At 35.6% G+C, this 26974-nt stretch overlaps 1 protein-coding gene across 1 annotated transcript in view; it reads left to right on the plus strand.

Annotated features, from left to right (window-relative positions):
• LOC145979599 (sodium channel protein Nach-like) overlaps window positions 1-26974 on the plus strand; it is a 121888-nt gene that overhangs the window by 86272 nt on the left and 8642 nt on the right. Inside the window, exon 9 of the mRNA XM_083112565.1 lies at window positions 17488-17591. Coding sequence (XP_082968691.1) covers window positions 17488-17591 — 104 coding nt within the window. The remainder of the gene's footprint in view (window positions 1-17487; window positions 17592-26974) is intronic.

The raw sequence follows: 26974 nt of genomic DNA on the forward strand, positions 1-26974 counted from the left end.
CACGTAATGCAACAGCACTGCTGCTTTTGTTTCCTGATGAACTAAATAAGTCACAATGATATGACATGGGTTTGACGTCACTCTAAAAGTTGTAAATATTCTGAAACCGGTACAGATCCAGTTATTTATTTATTTATTTATTTATTTATTTATACATACTCCCCATAACAGAGCTATTGCTCCACTTACAACGGGGGCTTACAAGTAAATAAACTATGGTACATAATATCCATATACATAAACATATATTAACATATACATAAACATAAATATTAACATATACAAACACATAAACCAATTGCATATACACAAATAATTAAATGATATTAATGCCTATTTTCAGTTTGTGTTATATTATATTGTATTATAAAATTATATTTAGCATTGATAAAATAACTTGAAATATAGAATTACAATTTTTAAACAAAATACTAATTAAGAATAAAATTGTTTAATGACAGATAAATATTTCTTGTAGGACATAGCAAAATCAATATTAACATTATTTTGTATTAGTACATTATGAGCTTTACATATTTGAACCATTACTGAATTCTGATGTACAATATTTTTAGAATTAACGAAAGAAAATGGCAAATAAGAACGAAGCGTTCTAGGTTTAATTGTGAATCCTATCAACTGAAGACAATCTTGAGCATCAATTAAGTTATTTATAAATTTATAAAGTAAAATATGTTTGGCTAGTTCTCTTCTTGATTGTAATGAAGAGAACCCAAATTCAGATAAAATAGTATTATAGGATATTCTTTCTAAATATGAAGATCTTTTAAATTTTTTGTAATATAAATATCTTACGAACTTATTCTGAACATTTTCAATTAAATCACGGTAGCATTGAAAATAAGGATCCCAGATGACACTAACATACTCTAACTTACTTCTTAATATCGAATTATATATTGAAGCAATAGCTTGAATATTATTAATTTCTCTGGTAGTTCTAAATATAAAGCCTAAAATTCTAAATGCATCCGATACTAATGTTTGTACGTGCTCTCTGTAAGTAAGCCTTGAGTCGAGTAAAAGTCCCAAATCCTTTATAAGTTTAACTCTATTTAAAACTATTCCATTCATAGTATAGTTATGAGTATAAGATAAGTTATGTCTGCTAAACGTAATAGTTCTGCATTTACTTATATTAAAATCTAACTTATTGGTGACACTCCACTGAAAGCAGTTGTTTATATCTTTCTGTAATTGCGCTAAATCACTTATATTTGTAATGGATTTAAATATTTTTAGGTCATCAGCATAAAGCAGATAATTAGAATTTTTTATAACAGAGGATAAATCATTAATAAATATTATAAAAAGTAAGGGACCCAAGTTTGAGCCTTGCGGAACACCAGATGTAACACAATATAAAGGGGATGATTCAAAATTGTAGGTGACATAAAATTTCCTATTTTTTAAATACGATGCTATTAATTTTAACAGTGGAAACGAAAAACCGAAATTTGCTAACTTATATATTAATATATCATGATCTAACTTATCAAAAGCTTTAGCAAAATCTGTATAAATAGTATCAACAGAGTAACCATTGTTAAATGAGTCTGCCAAAAATTGGGTAAATGAGATAAGATTAGTTAAGGTTGATCTTTTGGATATAAAACCATGCTGATGGTGAGTTATATACGGTTTAACATGATAACAAATTCTATTATATAAAATGTGTTCAAAAATTTTTGCTGGTGTTGAAATTAAAGATATAGGCCTATAATTGATGATTTCATTGGCGTTACCAGATTTTGGTATAGGAGTTACTTTACTTATTTTCCACCTATCGGGGAAAATTTGGGTGGTTATAATCAAATTAAATATGGTGCATAGAGGAAACAATAAGCAATCAGTACATCCTTTAAATATGTAAACTGGTATACTATCTGGACCACTAGCTTTCTTCGATTTCAGTTTTCTAATAGAAGTTTCACATTCAGATTCAGTAATACTATCTAATACCAATGGTTGATTTACTATCATAGGTACTTCACTAGGAATTGAGTAAGTTGGAATAGAATCATTAAAAACGCTCTTAAAGAATTGCGCAAAACCATTAGCTATATCTTTGTTATTGTCAAGTAATACTCCATTATAGGTTAAACTACACTGATTATTAGTTGATTTCTTTTTACCCTTAATATAACTCCAAAAAGACCTAGGATTATTTTTTATGGATTCTTCAGAATTCTTTATGTAAATCTTGTAAGCTTTAGTTATCATAGATTTTGATTTTCTGCGTAATTCAACAAATTTCTTCTGGTTATATTCTGACAATTTACGTCTATGTCTATAATATTCTTTATATTTAAGTAATCTTATAATATCCAGTGTAAACCAAGGCGGGTAAGATTTTCTCTTATTACGCTTCCTTATGGGTACATTATTACGAATAATTTTATCTAAAATTTCATAAAAGTAGTCCAATGCTACGTTGGGATTCTTAAATAATGTTAAAGGATTCCAATCAGTTTGATTAAGATTTCTATATATATTGAAAAAATCGGCATTACGGTAATCATATGTATAAATAGAACGTGACTTAACATTATGAATAGTTTTGTCATAAAAGCGGTGGACTTGAAGTAATAAGGGAGGATGATGAGCATCAGGGCTTAGAAGAGGGAAAGAGTTATGATTAACCACGACATTGTTAGACAAGTTGGTCAGTACCAAATCCAACGTTTTTCCGTTGTTATTTTTTACATTATTTATGCTTTGTAATTCCAGTAAACTTAAAAATCTAAATAATGTTAAGGAAAGAGGACAACCATTTTCTAAGTCGTAATTAGAATCTACAATTGCTGGAATATTAAAATCTCCTACAATAATCAGACCACAAGAATGTATATTACATAGCTCTTCCATTCTGGCAAAAAACATATTGTAAATTTGTAATTTAGTATTAGGTGGGAAATAAACTGTAACCACTATAATGGAAGAAACAGTAGTTATTATCTTAACACAAACAATCTGAATATTTTCTATAGTTATTTCAATGTTCTTGGTCCTCAAAGTACTCTTTACTGCAATTAATGCGCCACCACCTCTTCTATGTAACCGATCTTGCCTAAATACAGCATAGCGAGTATCAATAAATTCACAGTTGTTAATAACATTGGAAAGCCAAGTTTCTGTAAAAACAATTACATCATAGTTTTCATTTAGAATACTTAGATATACATCATTAAGCTTAGTATTAATACCTCTTACATTTTGATAGTATAAATTCAATTCATTATGTGATTCATTATAATCCGTGACTCAACTCACCATGATTACATAATATTTTGTATATCTGTTTCAGTTTTTATTACAAAAACTTGCCTGTCATTTGGGGTCTTTCTTAAACGAATAGAGCCAGAACTATCAATCCAAAGATAGGCATAGTTTTTTTCTCTTTGTAATTTCCTAGCTTGTCCGAAAATGGTTTTCCTATATGGAGTAAGGCTATGATTAATATATATTGGCTGATTATTCGTAAACCCCAGATGATTTGTATTTAAATTTCTTTTTACCTTGCGTTTTTCAATCATTTTATCCTTATCCACTCTTCTTACAAACTTTACAATTATACCCGGAGAATTATGATTGCCAGAATTCTTAAGCCTATGACATACATCTATCATTTCCTCTTTAATTTCCAAATCAAGGGCCCTACCAACATCCATAACAGTTTGATAAACATTTTCGTTAGATTTTCCTGGAATACCAATAATTTCCAATGCATTCCTTCTGCTATATTGCTCCAATTCATCAAGTTGAACTTTAGTGTTTTTTAATTCTTGTTTCAACTCGGTATTCTCCTTTTTCAGTTCTTCGATGTGGGCGAGGCAGGCATTGATTTTGTCCGACTGGGATTTTATTAGATTAGAATTATCATCCATTTTTACATGTAACAGTTCTAATGATTTACCAAGTTCAATTTCCGTCTCCTTAGTTGTTTTTTTAACATTAATAAGTTCTTCCTTTAACTCTTTCACGGAATCAAAAATGTTTTGCAAAGAGGGAACACCTTCTACTAAAGGTTCTTCAGAATGCATAGATCGTCTTTTTTTAGAGTTGCATGATTTACACCTCCATGGTCGATTTTCAGATTTATAAAACTCCAGATCGGTTTCATTAATGTTCACACATTTAATATGCCATAGCTTGGAACAGTCAGTACATACTATTTTGGCGTTAACATCATTCCGAGAAACTGGTTTATTACACTCACCACAATTGCTCATTCTTTACGTTAGAACAAACACACAAACACACAGCACAGTAAATGTCTATATGGACAGCAACTGAGCACCCACTAAAGCACAAGAAGGTGATAGTTTGTGAACTCCGATGCAGATGAATTGGCAACACTGATAACAAGTGAATGTTTGTTTATCAAGACAGTTTAACGAAAAGATCAAGTTTTACGTTCATAACTCATTGAATATGCACTTATATTGACTTTTAAGTAAATGTCAATAAACTTAGTATACTTACATAACAAGTCTCAGCAATATATAGTCTTCAGTTGCCTGTTGTAGTATTAAAATAGAATTTCATCGGAGCACACACCTTACTCACTTATCACATACTCGCCATGATGGTTATTGCATGCGATCAACAGATATTCAAGATATCGAACTGGATTCAGTGGTTCTGGGCTGGAGACGTTGAGAGAGTCATCATGTCGGTAGGCTTCATGTTGAAATGGTCGGCTTGAAATGCATGGTGGTGTTCTTACTGGAAGAAGCTAGATATAAACTCTGGAGCAAACCAAAAGTACTTCTTACTTGGTATAATGGATTCATTTCGTAAAGCTTGACGTGTGAGGAACTACAACAAGTACTCATCAGACTTCAACGTGTGCTGAAGCTGACTCAAGATAGTGCAAGTAAGTAATTAAAAGGGCTCAAATCTCTCAGTGTGACAACTTAAATGAGACAGAACTTTACACTGTTCACCTGGGAAAGAGCCTTCATGAAATAAACTTCTCTTTGTACCTAAAATATCTGTGCAATCTGCAGTAGGTATTTCACGCTCAAGACCATTAGAACCAAGCACGAGGTACTATACTCTGTCCCTGCAATCTATGGAGCAAGCGAATGAAAGTAAGTCTCTGCGCAAGTAGTAACTCGAGAGGGGGGAAAGAGACTGCATTTACCAGCTGTTTGCCTCAGCGTGTACTGCTTTGCTCCACCCGCTAGCCTTCACCCCTTCTCTACCGCTATGCGTGGCCTTGCTCCAGAGATTCCCGGGATAGAGTATAGGTGTTTGGTGTTCGACGGGAAATCTTGCCTGTGCTACTACATTATCCAAATGTAGGATTTGAATTAAATACCTGATCAAAAAGGGAACCGATATAATGAGAAATTCATATCAAAATATTTTGTAAAACAAATTTTAGTATTTTCGTATCATCAATTACAATGAATATGTGTTTTTCTTTCAAATAATAAAACAATTTAATACTGTATAAATTTCGATGACTCCTACTTTCAGAAATCAAATTGGGTTGTATATAAATTGTATTTCTCTTTAACATGTTATTAAATATACATTTATAAATTTAAAAGAGCATATATTAAGGGTTCAGTTCATCTAAAGTCTTCTAACAAACATCTCGTAACCTTGCAAGATATAAAATACTATTGTGTGGTTCGAGAATTATTGATTTTCAACATGTCGTTTTTCACATAAAGCATTATAAATAGTGAGCTTTTCTACAAAACTATTATTTGTCATTTTTCAATAATAGATTTATTAATATATTTTTTAAGTTTTACTATTTGGAACATTTCTGAAAAAAGAAATACATAAGTTGGTAAGTGTTCCCGAAATATATCAAATAAAAAATATCCAATATGGCGGACTCGTTTCAAGATGCCATCCATCAGAACGCAGATGGCGATTGGCTACTTGACTGAACATATCTGAAGTGGTACAACAATTAAATCTACCAAGTCTCTTTATTTTATTAAAAAGTCAAAGATTCCGGACTTAACCGCCAGACTGTGATAAAGAAACACTCTTTTGGACTATCCTCCATTTGGAGATACATTTTATGGTGTACCCTTCATTGAAACACATTAAAACTTTTATATTTTTAAAGGTTATAAAATAGGCTACAACTTTTATTCGAAACAATTTCTTGTCATTTTATTTGTTTAAAAGTTAAAAGGCAAAAACTTTATAAAGTACTAGAAAAATTTCACTTTTTTACGATTTTTTAAATTACGTCATACCACCGATATTATCTAAAAATTAAAGAGATTTTTTTTTGTAGTGCATCTAATGAGGATCAATGCTAAAAGAAGATAACCTGCCGACGACGATTGGTTACTGAGATCTTGCTCAATCACTGAGAGTCTGTGAATCTGTTGTTTTGGGCAGTGCTGGGGGGAGGAAGCACCGCGAGGAGGGACGGAAACTTTCGGGATTTTGCACTACTAGTAGTGTTCTAACAACTGACCAAAATTCAGCTTTTTCGGAATTATTCCCGACATGAAACCTTGATTGACTGGGCTATGAATTATTGAGAACAAGGTCCTTGCAAAAACCAAATGTTGAAGGTTTATTACGATGTAACAACAAACTATTCTCCTTCCCTTTTAACGTACACTAAGGGTTCTTTTCATAACTGAATTAAGTTCACACAAAGTTTCATCTAATTTAACACTTTTAATGTATTTCACGTCACTCTCTTCTCAAGTTTCTTTACACAAATCTATAGCCGGAAATGAAAAAACTTTCAAGACTCTGAACCATCGATGTCCGCAGATTTTTTTCCAGGGAGGGGCAAGGAATGTTGTTTTTTCCAGGGGGGATAAAAAAGGCAAATATTCCCCTTTAATAGTGTTGTCCCCTCAAAAAAATCCTTCAGTTTGGAGTATCATGTTCCTTCAATTCTCATAGTAACTAACAGATATTACTGTGACTGAAATGAAATTATAGGTGTGGAATATATAATTTTTGGTTGACTTTCATTTTGCAGGGGTGATGCCCCCCTTGCCCCCTTCAGACAAAGATGCTCTGAACCGACGAAAGGTCTTCTTTACATCTAAAAAGTTGCAAATCTCGAAAGTTCCACGTATATAGCTTCTATTATAATGATACTCAAATGACAAAGAAAGTTATCAGACGTGCTACGTCACAAACAAGGACGTAACATAATGTAACGAAAGCACACGTTGTATCGACATGATTCCAGTACAAGTTTCTGGTACTAAAAGTACGTATCGAAGTGTAATTCGGTATGAACAAATGTTACAGGGAACGTAACAAAACAAAGTCACTGTAACGTAACTGAACACAATGCAATATGGCATACACTAATGTTGTAAGGGAATGTAATGAAAGTAAGTTGTGGTATGTATTAACTATAGAGATGAATGTAAGAAAATGGACCTCCTGTGACATAATTTATTTTGCGATTGCGCATGCATTTTAAAGTGATTAGACCATATCGCCACTAAGCCACTGGTTAGCAACTATCTTGTCATTGTTTTGACCTGCAACCAGGGACGTAGCTAGGTTGATCAGTTTGGGGGGGCCCAAACGTAAGATTTTTTCTATCAAACTATTATGAATTAACAAACTATTTATACACCATATAGGTCTATGCTGTATATATACATTATATATGCATGTGTGTGTGTGTGTATATATATATAATCTTGGAAAGAAAAGGATCAAGGGCCTCCTCGGTGGCGCATGGAAGCATCGTCGCCTTGTAATCAAGGGGTTCCGGGTTCGATACCAGTCCCGATTAGCATTACTGTGTATAAAGTGGACTTAAAACACCAACTCAATCAATCAATAAATTGGAAAGGAACATCATTTTCTTCTGTAGCCCCCAACAGTCTACGGATATACTCTCGTGAAATACACAGCCATTATTCGGGAAAATAAATGCAGAATGAACTCATTAGCTTAGTGGCTTATACACCAAGAACAATGTTATTAGTCTTTAGATTTGTAAATTTGCTGGAAAAAAATTCAGAACTAGATAAAACTCTTTTCCGTTATTTTAAATATAAGGTGCTGGAACCAGGTTTACAAGTATTGGCAACAGTGCAAACATGAAATGTGTGCGTAATGAGTTCAGGCTAGGCATCTCATGTATACAGTTCATACCGGAATCGAATCCGATATCTCTTAGTTCAAGGGCGGGCCCGAGTCTTCTATGGCATCTGATTGTTCACTTGCAAAATGATGACGATAAGAAATCATATGCACACGTCTAATTTCTTAAAATTAATCTTATTTGTGTGTGGAAAACTGAATATATGATGGCACTGGATAAAACAAAGTTCCCACACGCTCAAATCATTACGCTCTCGTCTTTGGTTCGGCAGGTTCAACAACCTGCCCGGGTTCCGATTCCCGATGGAGGCACATAGTTGTTCGGATCTCACTTTAAACTGTATGTCCAGTCCCGATTAGCTTTACTGTGCATAAAGTGGACCTAAAACACCAGTTCAATTAATCAATCAATCGAAAGGTTCAAGGTCGTCAGATCGCTGGTGGTCAGGCCGGTAGCCAGAATATGATTTCGAAAGGGGATTATTCCTTATCGTCAGCCGCCATCTAAAGACGAAAAGGTTGCGGGAAGGAGTAAATGCGCTGAAGATGAATTTCTTGGTATATTGCAACTTACCATATATAAGATGTTTAATCCTGTTAATGAAGTAAATTTAATTACTACTACACATTATTAAAATCAGATATTTGTAGGATTTCGGGAAAGGACTGCAGCCTTCGAGCCCCTTCCCTGTGTATGTGCCTGCTTGTATTAGTTCCCAAATTTCTGTGCTGTTCCAACATCGTGAGGACAATTTGGGAAGTATAATACTTGAAAGCGATATGGAAGCAAATTCTGCTCTCGAAACTATGGGACTCTATGTGATGACCACACGCAACCGAATGAAAGAACTCTTTGCTAGCCTTGACTAATTGTAAGTTTTTATCGGCCTCCTCGATGGCGCAGTGCTAGCGTCATTGCCTTGCAATAAAGGGATCCCGGGTTCGATACCCGGTGGAGGCAGATAGTGGTTCGGATCCCCGATTAGCCTTACTGTGCATACAGTGGACTTAAAACACGAACTCGATAATTGGAAGGTTTTAGAAGAACTAAACATGGCTTTTTATGCATCATACAACTTTGCATCTTTTCACCCCACTTTTACAGTTTTTCTTCCTAAGAGTATAACACGCTACAAAACCAGAGGTCCAAGGTTCGGACATTTGACAGGTATGGTTGTATCATGTCTGTCCCATCGCCATTCCTTCGGCTCATCATTCATCCTCATCGTCGCCTTTAACCCAAGAGGTAGAAAAGCGGCGTAATGTAGAAATATATAAATTATTGATTTGGTTTATTTTATTTCGCTTTTCTGACACTTTTTGGCTAATCGTAGGGATGAAGATGAAAATGAGTGATGTGAAAATGATAAGAGGACCATCATAATGAACACACACGCCCAGTCCGGGATTCGAACCCAGGAGCCCTGCCATCGTAATGCACCTTGTTAACCACTGCACAATAAATAGAAACAGAAAATGCTTGATAAGTTATTTGTTTCTCCATAACTCATGATTATATTATAAGTATTATTCACTGTATGACTAGGGATTAATTATATTTGTATGTCTAGCCAACCTAGCCACCTAAGCAGCAGCAGCTTCCGCATTTGCAGGTGGAGGCTAAATGAAGAAAAATCACAGAAAGTCAGAATGATATACAAATTTTGTAACATGACACTTATAGAGCATGCAGCCTGCTGTAAAAAAATTGCTACATACCTAGTTTCCTTCCTTAATTCAAATGTGGTTTATTCTTCATTATACATGAGATCAACCACCCTGGGAGTCGAACCCAGGATCTTGTGTGGTAGTCCGACTCTCTTTTCGAATGCCAATATGTTGGATATTTGGTCGATCAGTCGATCGTGATCCATTGTTTCCAGAGGAGGACAATCTGGCAGCTTCTCATTCGACATTTTACTCGCGATGTAGGAAAACGAGATCACAAACCCTTCGTGATGCTATCTTCTCGCGTTTACAGAAGTTTACCACCGTTCGGACAACAAATCCTACTTCAAACTAACAGATATGAACGGTCCACCAAATCAATAGATGAACCGACAGCTTCGATGTTTCTCCAAATTTTCATAAATTGGCCTTTCCCTCCTTTCAGGGCAGGTCATTAACAGGAGGGTTGAGTGCATGTGAGAAGAACTTTTATGTAATTCATTCCCGCGCCAAAAAATGGAGCCAGATGAAGAGAAAGTGCGGGTTTTGGGGAGATCCTGGATCTGGTGTGCAGCAGGGAGGAAAAGTGCATTTTCAATAGGTCTCAGACTTCCCTGACCGGGGCGGACCACAAAATCATTAACTGCATCCCCTCCCAATACATCTGTTTGTGTTCAACAAGCAAGAAACAGGGAAATAAGAAAGAAATGCCTTGCTTGGGGTTTCGTGCTACTGAAAATTGAAGAAGTGTTTCAAACTGCAAGCAAAATTTACAGAAGAATTATTTTGCAATATTCGTTATCAAACAAAATAAAATTTCCAGCAAATACAGAACAGTTTCCCGGGGCCACGTGGACGTTTGCTGGGGCCAGTGCCCCCGCGTGCCCCCCCTAACGACGTCCCTGCCTGCAACAATTTTACTATGAACGTATGAAAACATTTTGGGTGTGAGAGATAGGATCTAACTCATTCTCAATCTATGGTTTGGTGAAGGTTAGGTTACTAACACCACTCTCTGGCTGTCTTTGGCACCCAGGTTTGTCCCCATGTATCCAATGATCAGAGGCTATGTAGCCTCATGGACACTCATGCGGGAACATTTCTAGAAAGATTGCTACCTGAGATTAATCACTCCGTGAATTAAGCAATCTCGCTCATGGCAGTCACATGATTTACTGCCATTTACATCCTTTAGAGAAGTGCTTCTTCTCATATACTGCAACAATAATGATATTACATAAAGGAGTACGTTTATCTGAATTTAAACGACAATTTCTAATATATTCTATTTAGACTGGAAATTTTAAGAGACAGAATTTCAAAAACCAGCGATATTTGGGGCAGATGTTGAAACAGTGAATAGACCTATGTTACGTGAACCAAGAACAGTTACCACAAAATGAGCACCTGTATAATAAGTCTTAAGTTAAGCAATAAAAAAAATACCATACAAACTCATAAAATTCAAATTGTCCCAATGTTTAAAACGGTTTTCTGAGTAAATTTTTGTCGATAGCAACACAATTGTTCACACACACATTATTTCTAGGAGAACCGCATCTATCCCTTTTTTGAGCTTGTAACATATTTCTAGTTTAACCCTAGTTTGCCCGAGGGAGGGAAGCTGTTAAGCCCACCACTTCTGGTTTTACGATTTTCAACAGTGAAATTTTTTGTAAAGATTTGGAAATCAATTACATTGTTCTCTAGTGTGTTTCCAATATTTCTGTATTACTTCTGTTCATAAAACCATACATGTAATGCATGTAGGAGGCAATATTTATTTGGTGGGTCTAAAGGGTTTCCCTTTGGATGCATGCTATTCGAGAAACTTATACCAGTACAGTGTACAATTAGTTGATACTTTACCTGTATAAACAAAAGAGTGTTGATGAACAATTAATATGTTTTTGGGAGTTTTAGTGAATGATAAAATATCGTGTGAGACTCATGCATGTGGTTATTGTTTTCTATTAATAATTGTTATTTAATTCATATAAGTTATTTATATATTTATTGAATTTAATAATTATAATTAATAAATAACCACTTATATGAACAACACAGAAAGTAAAAAAAGGAAAGTGCTCCCCTGTGCTTAGCACCACGCCATGAAGGCGTATAGGGGGTGTGGGGGTAACGCCCCACACTTTCTTGATCCGGTCATGAGTGGGAGTGATGTGATCAGCATCACGCCCCTGACCGCCTTTACCCCCCAGGGTTTCCCCCAGGTACCCATGTTATTCGACACTGGGTGGGCGCCGGGGCCACTTCCAACGTTAGAAAAGTTCCCGGATTTGAACCGGCCGGGGATCGAACCCGGGACCTGTAGCATGGTTACCGACTGAGCCACCGCGGCCACCAACAGAGGAAGTAGTGATGGAATAACAAAATGGTTTCTTCAATTTAGTGATAAAAAAGTGTGAGCCTGTGAGCACCCCCCCCCCCCCCCCTCTTCAGGTATGCAAATTTCTCCTATGGCATGGGTAAACTAGTGTTAAAATTTTTATTTATTTCATCTTACATTGCATTTCAGCCTCTATAGGCTAATTGTAGCGGTGAGGTTGAGGGATGAAAGATGAAATTGAAGGTATTCATACAAAGGAATTAGAGAGGAAAATGAATATTAGGTGGAATGAGTTAACAAATCACTTCATTAAAATTATATCCACTATTTGATTCATTATATTTGTTTCTTTACACATGATACACACATATAGGGTAGAACAGTGGGAAAACTACTAAATGTAATAATCATCAGTCAGGCAAATGGTAACTAAAAACATAATTTATTATAACTTTATGTTATAAAAACCTCATGAAAGACATTCAACAAAGACAAAAACGCAATATATCTCCAAATAGCAATATCCACAGTCTATCTTTACATATTCTTTATCATCTTCTCAACTTCTGTCAACTCTCCACCTCTAACAAAATAAAAGTATCATTAATAGGTCTTATTACTAAAAGTCACTTTCAGCCTATCAGGTTCTTTCTTGGATCTAGAGGATCTTCGAAATTCTCTGTTCTCTATGTTCCTTGCTTGTGAAGTTCCAGCTGCCTCTGGTTCCCTAGGTTCTGGTGTTGCACTCCCTGGAAAACTTCCAAGCGTCAAAAAATCATCCAACTCCTCTTCTTTCTTCTTTACCTCAATTCTCTGATCATTCCAATTTTTCTTTAGTCTGCCCACTTTTTGCCTGTGTACTCTTTTGATAACTCCAAAAGACTTGATCCTATACTCTTAATCACTTGAGCTGTTATAAATGTAGGCGATAGTGATGGAAAATTATCCACACTATTTTCAAGTCTCTTCCTCCCATTTATTATTATTTGTCTTTTCCTCCATTTGGCAATTCGGTACGTTTAAATATAATTCTAGGCTGGTAACTCGAAACTCTCTCTCTGCTGGAGACGTTCCTAATTGTTGCCACTTGGAAAATCTTAAATAGTATAAGATAATCTCCCATTTGTTTCCAGTTACGTTCATAATTTCTATTTTGAAAATATGTCTTCCTTATTAAGCTCTTAACAGTTTGTACCCGTCTCACCGCTAAGCTGTTGCTTTCCGGATTCCAAGGTCATGAAGGTATCAATTTTATTCCACGATTTTCACAAAATTTCTCATATTGCTTACTCCTGAAAGGCAGTCCATTATCTGACACAATAACTGAAGGGATCTGGAAATGTCTGTTTAAACATTGTATAGTTTCTTCCCCTGTTGTCGAACGCACCTGCCACATTTCCGTTCATCTGGAGCAACTATTGATGAATATTAAAAATTTTCTTCCTCTGAATTAAAACAAATCAACATGTATTCTCTGAAAAGGAATCTCTGTTTGTTTCAATCCGACATATTTGTTTCTGGATGTACTTCTTTGAAAACTATTGCATTCTACACATTTATTTCCTAATCTGTTGAGATCCTCATCTATTAAAGGCCACCAGTAGAATTCTCTAGCCATCATTTTCATTTTAGGTGTGCCCGACCCTGTGGCTGAGTGGTTAGCACATCGCGCTGCAACACCAAGGGTCCCGGGTTCGAATCCCGGTCGGGCTTGGTTGTTTGTGAATGTCCATTCATCAATTTCATCATTTCATCACTCATCCCCATCTTCGCAAATTAGCCAAGAGGAACAAAAACGCAAAGTAAAATAAACTAAATCAATCAATCAATCATTTTAGGTGTACCTACATGTTCTGCATCTAACAACTTCAAAACTGTTTTTCTGCATTTTTTTTTTTTTTGAATTATTATGCATCTTCCCCACATAAGGCATCCTTTATTAGTTGTTATTTTATTTCTCCTCCTATAATAATGTAAGATAACAGTGTTTTGATACTCTTTTGGAAGTGAATTAGGCCACCCGACATCAAACCCATTTCACAACGTTTTGTAAAATGTCATCTTCTTTTATTTTCTGGACTATTGTATCTAACATTAGAGGTTTCATTTCAAAGATGTCAATATAATTTAAAGATTCCTCAGCATCCCCTGTGTCTTCCTCTATTGGCAATCTCGATAAAAATTCTGCTACATCTACATATTTCATGTAAACAATTGTGTATGAGTATTGCAATAACAGCAAAGCCCATCTTTGTAACCGTGAACATGCTGACGATGGAATTGCAGCTGTCTCGCCAAAAATATATTTTACAGATAACGAATCACTAAAATCTGTGAAATGTTTTACATAAAGATATTTATGAAATTTATTTATGCCAGTCACTAATGCTAATGCTTCACGTTCAGATTGACTGTAGTTTCTATCCAAAGGTTCTAGTGTCACCGAAGTAATTGTTTTGAGTTCACCATCAATCTTATTACACAATTGAGCACCAACTCCTACACCACTTCCGTCTACTATTAGCACAATATCTTGATCTGGATTGTATGGACTTAATATCTCTGCTTTTCGTGATGCTTCCTTGGATTCAAAAAATGCAGTTTTATGTTGATCTGTCCACGATCACACTGCTCCTTTCTTTAGAAATTCATAAAGGTGTGGTATCTTCATAGCCAACTTTGGCATACTTCTATGATAAAATGAAGCCATTCCTAAATACGATTTCAATTCTCTCACGTTTGTTGGCTCAGGACAATTCAATATTGCCGATTTATTTTTGATTAAAGATTGAAAACCATTACTAGATATCCTGTAACCTAAATAGTCTACCTCTTTTTTGAAGAACTGACATTTGTCGAGATTAACTTTTATATTGTAATGTGTCAGCCTATCCAAAACTAGTTTTGTGTTATTGAACATTCTTCTTCTTCAAGACCTGTTATAATCAAATCATCCAGGTAACATTTGGCAAATGTATAATCTAACAGTACTTGATCCATTGTTCTTTGGAAAATATGTGCACTGCAACTTAAACCCATCGGTAACCTGTTATAAGTAAACAATCCCAATTTAGTATTGAGAACCAACAACGTTTTAGCACTCTCGTCGAGTAAAAGTTGAAGATATGCTTTAGTCATGTCTAACACTACATACTTATCTGTATTCACTAAAGAATTAAGTAAATAATCCACTTGTGGCAAAGGATAAGTTACTTTTTCTACCACTTTATTGACAGTTACCTTAAAATCAGAACACAGCCATAGATCACCATTATTTTTCTTTACTACCACTAAAGGTGTACTCCAATCAGAATACTAAATAGGTGACAAAACTCCCAACTGAACCAAATTATCCAATTCTGCCTATACTTTCGGTTGTAAACTGTATGGAACATTGTATGATTTTTTGAATATTGGAACTGCTCCATCCTTGATTGTTACTGTAGCCTTATATTACAAGAAAAAATTCCTTTGTACTTATTTATTAAGTATTCAACCCTCTGATTATAAACACTCAGCTGCTTAGATACTGATAACAAACAACTGTCCTTAGAAATCCATCTCAAACCAAGATTTCCAATCCTGCCATAATTCATCCAACCAGGTCCTCCCTAAAATAGGCATTTTCAATTTATTTCGTGAAATGTACAAGGGTAATTTAAATCTTCCATTATCTAATTGTACTTCCAGCAAAATTTCCATTAGTATTGGTGGTCTTCCATCTGCATTTCTCAAAGTAAGATTACTCTTTTAACTGGAATATTCTGGAAATTTGTTGTATGGAATTCCTGATCCCAAACAGATACTGCTGCACCTGTGTCCACTTCGAATTGGACCTCTTTTCCATTGTGCATCAACTTAAGCAAACAATTATCAGCTTCACATCTAGAGCTATTCATCTCAACATCCGTTGTTGGTGCATATAATCGATTCTTATGTACAATATTCTCATGTGAAGGTTCACTTGAATTATCATTAAGACTCACTATGTCTACCCAACTTTTTTTATTAATGTGCACTAGTTGTTTAACTTCCATATGAACGCTGTTTAATAATAAAGGCTTCGTAGCTGTATCAACATCATGTCTCAACTTAGTTGAAGCTTCTGTCCTAATAAAGTTGCTATTTTTATTCTTACAGCACTGCTGAAAATGACCTTTTAATCCACATTTAAAACAATGTACATTCCAAGCCGAACATTTGTATTTATCGTGTACATTATTAAACCGTGAACATTTTAATGCAGCTTTCTTGGTGTACATTACCAAATGTAATCTCATCCTTTTGATAAACAATCTCACATCTTGTTTTACCATCTCTATGGTCGATGATAAGGGTACTGCTTTCACAAAACAAAGCTCCGGTTCAGCTAATAATTTATTTCTTGTAACTTCGCTACATATGCCAAAAACTAATTGGTCTCTCATCATTTCATTAAGGAATGTATGAAATGAACAATTAGCTGCTTGATGCTTCATACTTATTACAAATTCAGATACTGTTTGCCCCTCCTCCTGTCTCAATAAATGGTTTGGTTTGAGTTGCTGTTTTAAGTCCACTTTGTGCACAGTAAGGCTAATCGAGACTGGACCTACAGTTTAAAGTGGGATCCGAACCACTTGTGCCTCCACCGGGTATTGAACCCGGGACCCCTTGATTACAAGGCAACCTCAATAAATGAAACGTATACCTTTCAACTATGACATTCTTTTTAGGCCTAAAATGAGTTAGCAACCAAGTACATAATTCTTCATATGTCTTGTGTGGTACTTTTGCTGGTGCAACTAAATCGCTGAGGATATCGTACACTTTTCCACCAGCTACGGAAATTAATGTACAAACTCTTTTATCTGGCGCAATATTTTTTTTTTTTTTTTTTTTTTTTTTTTTTTGTCAAACAGAATTGGTCAAACCTTTCAATGTAAGTTTGAATTTTGCCATGCTCCACATCAAACTGTTCAAAAAAAAGAAACTGTACATGATTACTAACCTTCATAATTCACAGTTAAATATTCTTAATAAGCCAAATATTCTTATACATATTATACTATTTACCTTCTTTCCATTTTTATCCTCGTCGCCAATTGTAATAATCATCAGTCAGGCAAAACCGTAACTAAAAACATAAGTTCATGTTATAAAAAGACATTCAAGAAAGACAAAAACACATTCTATCTCCAAATAGCAATATCCACAGTCAATCTTTACACATTCTTTATCAACTTCTCAACTTCTGTCACTAAATATACAATTTTATCTTTATACTGCCATGGGTTTGCATGTGTTGTATTTAAAAATAGAAGAACCTTATCGCTAATTATTTAATATATATTTCAATTTATGCAGGATAAAATTTTTAAGTAGTTGTTTTCTATCCACAGTAATCCTATTGGAAATCCTCCTAATATATTTTCCTGGAGAATTGAAGACTTTGGAAATATCAGGTTGAGCAGAGATGTCCTATTTGGAATTGAGGAGCTCTTAGGTAAGGTTTGTAATATCTTAGAATTGCCATTTGTTTGCACATAGATGGGGGTGCCCAGAGGTGCATTGTGTTGCCGTTAAGGTTTAAATTAGCAACAAGCACAAAAATATATAAATTCTTTTAAGAAATAAAATACAGAATCCAACTTTCGAGTCCACATATTACACTATATATCCAAAAATACATAATTCAAACAGTAACAGTGATGATGAAATGTCTTTCTTCTTATCAAATATTTTAATCATCAAAACAATTAAATTGTGAATGTTACAAAATTATGACAGTATCAATAACCTTCCCTGCTGTGGTGAAGAAAATATAGCCATCATACTTTGGTGGCTTAACCTTAATATTACATGCATCAAACAGTAACATAACATTCAAATATTCAACATCCAAAAATAACTTTTAACACTATAACAAATCTTTCAAAGTATAAAGATATATTATTAACTACATTTTTACCATTGCACATCTTTGATTAGCATTGTAGAACAACTCTTGTTGCTTCTCTAGTGAACAATATAAAGGTTTTATATTTTGCAAATTATATCTACACTTTATCTGTGGTCCATCTAAAGACAGCAAGTTTACAAAATTGTTTTTCACTTCCTTTAAGCAAAACAATATTTGCAAGCAATTTAAATCAGGTGATTTTTAACAAATCATTTACTAAAAAAGCCTTTCTATAAAAAAAACATATATCTATGTGCATGGTGCCAAAAACCATGCAAGCAATTTTAAGCATGTTTTTTAAAAAATAAAAATAAAAAACTATATAATTTTAAAAATCAACAAAAATGATTTTTTAAAAAAATAAAAAATCATGATTTTTATCCACCATATTTGCAAGTAACCAAAATACTTAATGGCACATTTTGGTATTTGAGCAATAAATTAAATAAATTATCAGCAACTCCAGCCTCACAATATTCATTGCCATAAACTTTCTTGTGGATGTCTTCTTTAGAAGCTAGATAAACAGAATCATCCACATGAGAAGATTTAAATGTCAGAGTTTTACAAGATCCAATTACGGAATTTAATGAACAAGAATTATTTGTTGAGCTCGAAATGAAAGGAGCCAATATTTCCTTACCACTAGAATTAATGAGTTCAACAGTGGACATACAATAATTAATTACAACCTTGTACTGCCACAAAAATGGTGATCCTAAGATAAAATCAGCATTCAATTGTTTAACTACATATGAACCCACATGGAAAAATTCTTCTCCTAACTGCACAATGACATATTTGAAACCTACAACTTTTATGTGTTGCTCGCCCACAAAACAAGCCAACTGAATTCCTATTGGTTCCAACGTTATACTTGGCAATGAAGTACTTAGAGTGATCCAAACCATATAATCCAACAAATTACATTGACTACCAGTGTCAATTAAGCAATTAAGAAACAAGTCAGAAATTCTTCCCTGTACTTCTGGTGTTTCAAGTAAAGGTGCAGTAGTTCCTTTCTGTAACAGTCCACTCAGGCTCTGAATCAAACCACTCCAGCAAAAACAGCAACAAGTAAAATTTTATTTTTATCAACGTCTAAGTAATTAACTCTATTAAAATCACCGATACAAGACTTAACATGTAAAAGGCAAGGATCATAATTACAAGGAAGGCCCATATACTCATCCTTTGTCAGGGTGCATTGGAGAGCATTTCCCCACTCTAATTGTTTAATGTTCTAGCAGGGCTACCACTAGTAACATTAGTTACTGTAGAATATTCTTGATTTAAACTAATATCATTGCGATTCATTTCATTTCTGACATTTCCATTGTTCCTTGCTGAAATCTCTGAGTTAGTGTTAATGGAGTCACCTTGCAATTCTACGAGGGTCATCCAGAAAATAAAGCCCGTTTGGTTATACAAAATGAAAAACACAATATTTATTGGGAAAAAAACAATTCTGTTACATACCTGAAGCTTCCTTCACTTCTCTACATAATCACCACCTACATTTAAGCATTTGTCGTATCTGGGCACGAGTTTCAGAATTCCCATGTTATACTCTTCTGCCGCCAGTTCATTAAGCCAGGTGGTCACTGCATTCTCCAACTCTTGCAAGATTCTGTTGTTCACTGCAGTCTTCAGGTCTTCTGTGATGAGTGATGGGCATCCAGGTCGAGTTTCATTGTGCACATTTGTTTATCCTTGTTGAACATTTCACACCATTTTCTCACATTTCTTTCATTCATTACATTATCACCATACAGTGCTTTCAGTTGTCGGTAAATTTCTGCCAGTTTCACCTTTTGAGCGTTCAGAAATCGAATAAAACTCCTTACCTCACAGTCGGCGAGATTTTCCATCAAGCAGTTCATTTTGACCACTCTAACTGCTCAAGGATGACTTCTTGCAACTTCCACTCACAGCATTATGATCACAGCTGTTACGGAAGCCAGTTGACCCTGAAAAGAGAAGGAGGAGTGAGCTGCATGGCGGAAATGCACGAGCGGTCTTTTGTTTGAATGCAGTTTCCACCTGGCTTAATGAACTGGCGGCAGAAGAGTATAACATGGGAATTCTGAAACTCGTGCCCAGATACGACAAATGCTTAAATGTAGGAGGTGATTATGTAGAGAAGTGAAGGAAGATTCAGGTATGTAACAGAATTATTTTTTCCAATAAATATTGTTTTTCATTTTGTATAACCAAACAGTCTTTATTTTCTGGATGACCCTCGTATATATTGGTCGACTGAAATCTTCCATTTCTGATGTATCTGGTTACATCTGTAATATTTCCATTATTAGCATTCCTTTAAGTAGTTGTTCTTCAATTGTTATGATGAAAGTACAAACTTCAATCTTTACCTTGAAGTCAATAGCTCTCTTGGTTGGCTCCAAATTGCCTATAGTTGTTTCTGGGAGTCCTAACAGCTGGTTGGCCCATAAATCTCTCTGAAGCTACAATTTGTGTAGATGAATCACTGCATGATTTATTTTCCACACACACTTGCCTCACAAAATGCCTAGAATTTCAAAACTTATTCGAATTGTACTCATCACCAATATAATCACCAGTTAGTGACAGAGATTTAGTTTTCTCACTAGAATATATGTTTATTGTCCTGAGTTTTTGTGTTAATTGTTTAAGGTTGGAAATTTAGTGACAACCTGTTCAGTTTCGGGTTCTTTCTGTTCTTCGGTGATCCAGGAAATGGAGTAAAGAATATGACAGGAGTTCGAACACATACAAAAGTGTATAATTCACAAACAAGATTAGAGAATTAATATAACAACTTACATTATGGCATAAATACAAGAAGTCTCGTCACGAAGGATGGCTATGACTTTGAGGTGTACACGATGCAAGCTTTAATGCAAACTGATGAGAAACAACACCTAATAACCAGGTCTGGTGGTCACTGCTGATGCAGATCAAGTCCGGCGTATATGCTTGATCGGTATACGGCACTTCCCCCTCCCCCCTTCCTTTGGCTGAAGAGACTCCCGTTTCATGGAGTTTCCCCTCAGTGTTCAGGTGGTCGTCTTGGTCTCTGTGATCTCCTAACCGGTTGATTGTCGAAGGTCGCATTTCGAGGCTCCACTTGATCTTCAGTGGCAGGTACTGGGAGATAGTCCTCCTCTCTAACAAGCACTGGGTTGTTTCCGTGTGATCGACTTTTGATTTCGGACAAAGGTGTCTTTTTCAACCTTGTCGGGATACCTCTTGATCTTTGTGAGATGAACAACAATCACGTCATTATCTACAATTACCTTCGCCATCTTCCGGCACATCAATTTAACAATTTCGCCAATTTTGTACTTGGACCCATGGTTGAATTGTTTCTTGTGACGTTCCACAAGTACCTTTTCCACCGGCATAATGAAACTGAACTAATAGGCTGATTCTTGGAACCATTTGATGTGTCAAAAGAGGAAATGTCTGTTCTTGGCCGATACTTAAGCAAACGTTCTGCTGGACTATACTCATGTACTGGAGTATTCCTTAATCTGTCTAAAAGCTCAAGAACGAACTTGTCCATCTCTCTCAACGTGATGTAGGAACGATTTGAAAAGTTCTTTTCGAGTAAGTTCTTCACCACCCCAACATTCCTCTAAGCTAGACCATTTGATTGTGGGGTGTACGGAGCTGAGTGTAGAAGTTTGATATTCCTCTTTGAGCAATAAGAGTGGAACTCTGAAGATGCAAATGGTTGGTCATTGTGAGTTGCATAGGTTTTCAGATATTCAAAGAATTAAGAAAATTCATCTAAATTACCAATCATGGTGTCAAACTGCATATTCTTCACTCTCCACACAGATATCCAATGAGAATAAGCATCAACCAGCAACAGGAAATTCATGTCTGACAAATGGAAGAAATCAAGATGAACACACTCAAGAGACTGCAATGCAATAGGCCACGTTTCGAATTCGGTACCAGGTACGTTCGGTCTGTTATTGTAATACAAACATGTGTCACACAAAGATGTGAGTGAGCTTTTCAATGTCTTCGTTCATCGTGTTCCAGAAGAACAATGAACGAGCTATTTCTTTCATTTTATACGTTCCCTGGTGAAATTTGTGCAACAGAGAAAGGACATTTTGGATGCAAGATTCAGGCACGAGCAGTCTTTCGCCCACAAAAATACATCCCTTCTGTATGTGGACATCATATCTCCTGTCGAATATTTTTCTGAGAGGATGCCCTTTTGTTCTACCCATGATTTGTGGCCATCTCCCTTGAACATATTCGAAGACTTTAGAATGCTCATGATCATGTCATGATTCCAGTGCAATGCGCTTCAACACCGAAGATTCAATTATTTATAGATTAAGGACAACTGGCTCAGCTGTCAACTGACATGTGAAATCATCATAATTATCATGAACTGGATCATCTGCAACACAAATTCTAGACAGTGCATCAGCCAACTCCACATGAGGCATGTAAACAGTTTTGAAGTCATATTCTTCCAATACTAACTTCCATCTGTTGATTCTGCTGATGGCTAAAGCAGGCAGGCTACTCCTAGGATCCAGCAGGTGAGATAAAGATTTCGAGTCAGTGAACTCAACAAAATGTCGCCCAATGAGATACTTGTGAAAGTATTTGACTCCACGGACTAATGCAAGTGATTCCCTTTCCAATTGAGTGTAATTCCTTTCCGCAGCGAATAAAGTACCGGCCATACACATGATAGGCTTTAGGACTCCATTTATCTTGTGCATTATGGCTGCTTCTGTAGCGGTAGGAGATGCATCCGACATCAGGTATAAGTCTTTGTAAGGATCATATACAGTGCGTACTAAGTCCTTAGATAGCAGATCCTTGACATCCTGGAATTCCTTCTGATGAACATATCTGTCCATGCCCAGTGCACCCCATTCTTCAACAAAACCATATAAACTGGCAACTCAGTCAGCTAGGTTTGGCAGGTACGAAGCGTAATACGTGACCACACCGAGAAATGACTTCAATTCCCCGACATTAGAGGGTGGCTTACACTGAATTATTTTATGAATGTTTTCTTTCAGAGGACGAATTCCCTCCTGTGAAAGAGAATGTCCCAGATACTTCACATTTTGCACAAAGAACACAGACTTTTGTTCATTTATATGGACGCCATAATCGGAGAAAAGATTCAGCACCTTTTGTGCATTATCATAGCACTCCTCAAGAGTAACTCCTCCTACTAAAATGTCTTGGAAAATGAAAACTTTGTCTACACCCATCAATATCTGCTCCATCGTAGCTTGGAAAATGGCACTGGCAGAGTTTACTCCGAAGGGAAGCTTCAACTGTCTGAATAACCCTAATTCCGTGTTGAAGACAAGGACTTTCTGAGAATGTACAGATAGGCTTAACTGAAGGTAAGCCCTTCGAAGGTGAAATGAAATGAACCAACTGCAGCCAACCATCTTGTTGAAAAGGACCTTTATTTTAGGTAACGGATGTCCCATCTTCCTAAGTTGCGGATTTACAGTGTTCTTGTAGGACACACATAGCCTTAATTCACCATTTTTCTTACGAACAACAACAAGAGGAGATCGGTTCAATGACTTTGTCACTAACCAACTTCTGCAATTCATCTTTGACTGGTTCCTTTAGCGAGTACGGGACGTCATAATATCTCTTGAACACTGGTGTAGCATCGTCTTTCAATGGCAAGTCTATCTCGAAGCGCTTGATCGACTTGGACATGTCACCATCAAAAAGTATAGGAAAATCTTGCCTTAGATTCGCAACCAGTTACTTTATTGCTGATGATTCAACAGCAGTTGCAGCCATCTGAGGAACATGTGAAACAAAAATGTTTCGCCATTCAAGCATGAAAATATCAATCCAAGACAAACCCATAATATCACAATTCAATTTTGTCTTTACAGCAATCATATCTAAGTTATGTTTCATTTCTTGAAATACAACTTCAACGTTAACTTTTCCTAAAACACCAAAGATTATTATCATTTGCTGCTTTCAAGATGATAGGAAAATTGTGTATAGTGTAACCTCACAATGAATTCTCAAATTGTCTACTGTCAATTAAAGTATAAACAGAACCTGTATCCACTAGGAATGGAATCTTAGAATTGTTGACTTGTAAGTCGATAAATAACGATCCCTGTGTATGCCAAACAGATTCACTTTCTTTAGTAACGAAAGTAGTGAAAATTTCAGGACACTGAGCATTACATTGGATACCAGCAGCGCTGCAATCAACAAGTTTGCTCTCAGATTTTTCTTCTTTCATATCTGCAAATTTGTGATCTGTAGGAATGCATGGCACATTAAAATCTGAAAAAATCAATGGATGATTCTCAGAACATATGTTTGAAATTGCTGTGATTGTTAGGTACAATCGCAGGTTTTGAATGAGCTGGAACATTGATAGATTTTTCATTAACACGTGTGTTAAGTACAATGTTTGTGCTAGAAACCAATTTGTTTTTGCTAGAATTGTTATATTCTTTCTTTTTGCAAGCTGTTAAGAAATGATTTTTCTTTTTCCAGTATCTGCAAGTAGCCCTGAAAGCTGGGCATTTCCCGTTAGGATGAAAAGAATTACAATTATCACACGGTTTACCAGAATCATTGTTTGGTTTTTTACCAATATTCCTTGTATCAGTTCTATTTTGTCTGATCTTCATTCGAAGATTGCCCTTGCACCTGTTTTGGATTTGCGAAGTGAATTTCAGAATGTTCCACAGTATTCTTTGAGTGACTTTGGTTAACAATTCCTTCATTCAATTCTATCTCAGAAAGATACATGGCCGTATCTATTGCCTTATTCAAGGTCAATTCAGGATCTGATAACAGTCTATTTCTAACATGCACACTTCTCATACCAAGAATAAATACGTCGCGGCACCAGAAATCAATATCACCAAATTCACATTTTGAGGCTTGCTCTTTGATTTGCACAATGAAATCAGGAATGCTTTGATCACATTTCTGTTTAATAAGAAAAACCTTATGCCTATCAAGTACGAGATTCTTCTTGGGCTCATAATGGCGGATCAATGTTTGTTGAATTTGAGCAAGACTGAGCTCCGATATAGATTTAGGTTGTATAAGATTATACAAATCAGCATACGTTCTATGCCCTATTGCTGCTAATAGAACATGTTTACCCTTATCATCGGGAATGTCTGAAGCTTTGCAGAAATGGTCGAATCTATCGATGTATTGTTTAATACTTTCCTGCTCCCTGCAGAATTCAGAAAATTGTGACAACTTTTGCATTGTGTACAGAGATTCTTACCTCCAACAGATAGCTTGAAGAACAATCACAAAAAATATGTAGAATTATGAGAAATAAGTATAAAATGAAGTTCCCAAGATCCTCGTTGCCATTGTTGAGTTTCGGGTTATTTCTGTTCTTCAGTGATCCAGGAAAAGGAGTAAAGAATACGACAGGAGTTTGAACACAAACAAAAGTGTATAATTCACAAACAAGATTAGAGAATTAATATAACAACTTACATTATGGCATAAATACAAGAAATCTCGTCACGAAGGACGGCTATGAGTTTGAGGCATACCCAATGGAAGTTTTAACACAGACTGATGAGAAACAACACTTAATAACCAGGTCTGGCATTCACTGCTGATGCAGATCAAGTCTGGTGTATATGTTCAATCTGTATACGACAAAACCCACATTCTTAGAAACTGTTTCAGGCAATTGCTTCAGAATTACTCTTATTATTTCAGCTTGGTTAGACTTTTCTACAAGGTTGTAATAAAATGAATATAATTTCAATGCATATGTTTTTAATGATAAACCAGAAGATGTATTGTATTTACAAGAACGCAAAACTGCCTGCTGACTTTCTAACAATTCAGGTGAAGCAAATTGTTCAAGAAACTTGCATACAAAATCATCATATAATGATAAATTCTGCCTTTCACTGTTGAACCTATATGCTACTGTATTGTAGAAACATTTGTGAATAACTTGCAGGCGAAATTGAAAGGATTCACCAATTAAATTTAACATTGTTTTCAGCTGGTCCATAAACTCCCTGGCTGATTGTTTCTAGATGTCAGCTTCAAAGCACGGTAACTGGCTTGGTTCATTTACATGAATAACTTTGCCCGTGCATTCCCCAAATTGGTTTCCTGCAGAAATATTTGTATTAAATTCTGTACACACAGGTTTACAAAACTTGTTTCATCCAAAATTTGGAGACTCAGAATTTCTGGAAGCAATGTTAATTGGATCATTCAAAATGTCATTTCTGGAAATGTAATTTTGGTTACAAAACATCGGACTCATTGAAGTTGTAGCATTGGTATTACCAGCCACAGTATATATTGGTTTCTCACATGAAAGTGTATGCTGAAGATACATGTGCGAAATTGTATTATTTGAATAAGCTTTCATTGTACAACATTGAGCTTCATTATGAAAACTGGCATTCAGAGGACTACGATAATCATAATGGTTAGAAGAACAGGGTTCATTGTAATTCACTCTACCTGTATTCTCCAAAAGTGCAAAGTCCATATTGGTCAACGGACATGTAGTGAAATGAGCAAGTGATTCTGTGATGGAGGATCCCACAAATAGGATGTATTGGAAAGCCTGTAGGTAAAATCAGTTCCTAAACAAATAGGGTTCTGACCTGAGTTACGTTTAGTATTTCTAGGTACATCATTATCAGATCAATCACAACCAGAAGACCAACACCATGTTTGTCACTTTGAGCACTAGCCCAAAAATTAACATACTCTATGTGATCAAAAGTATCCGGACACCCACCTGAAAATAAAGTACAAGTTTGGGCAACCCTCCATCGGGAACACTGGCAGTCAATACAGTGTTTGCCCAACCTTAGCCTTGATGACAGCGTTCACTCTCACAGGCATACTTTCAATCAGGTGCCGGAAGGTTTCCCGAGGAATGGCAGCCC

This window comes from Lepisma saccharinum, chromosome 26, assembly GCF_977018435.1.
Source record: "Lepisma saccharinum chromosome 26, izLepSacc3.1, whole genome shotgun sequence".
In the NCBI taxonomy this organism is placed as follows: domain Eukaryota; kingdom Metazoa; phylum Arthropoda; class Insecta; order Zygentoma; family Lepismatidae; genus Lepisma; species Lepisma saccharinum.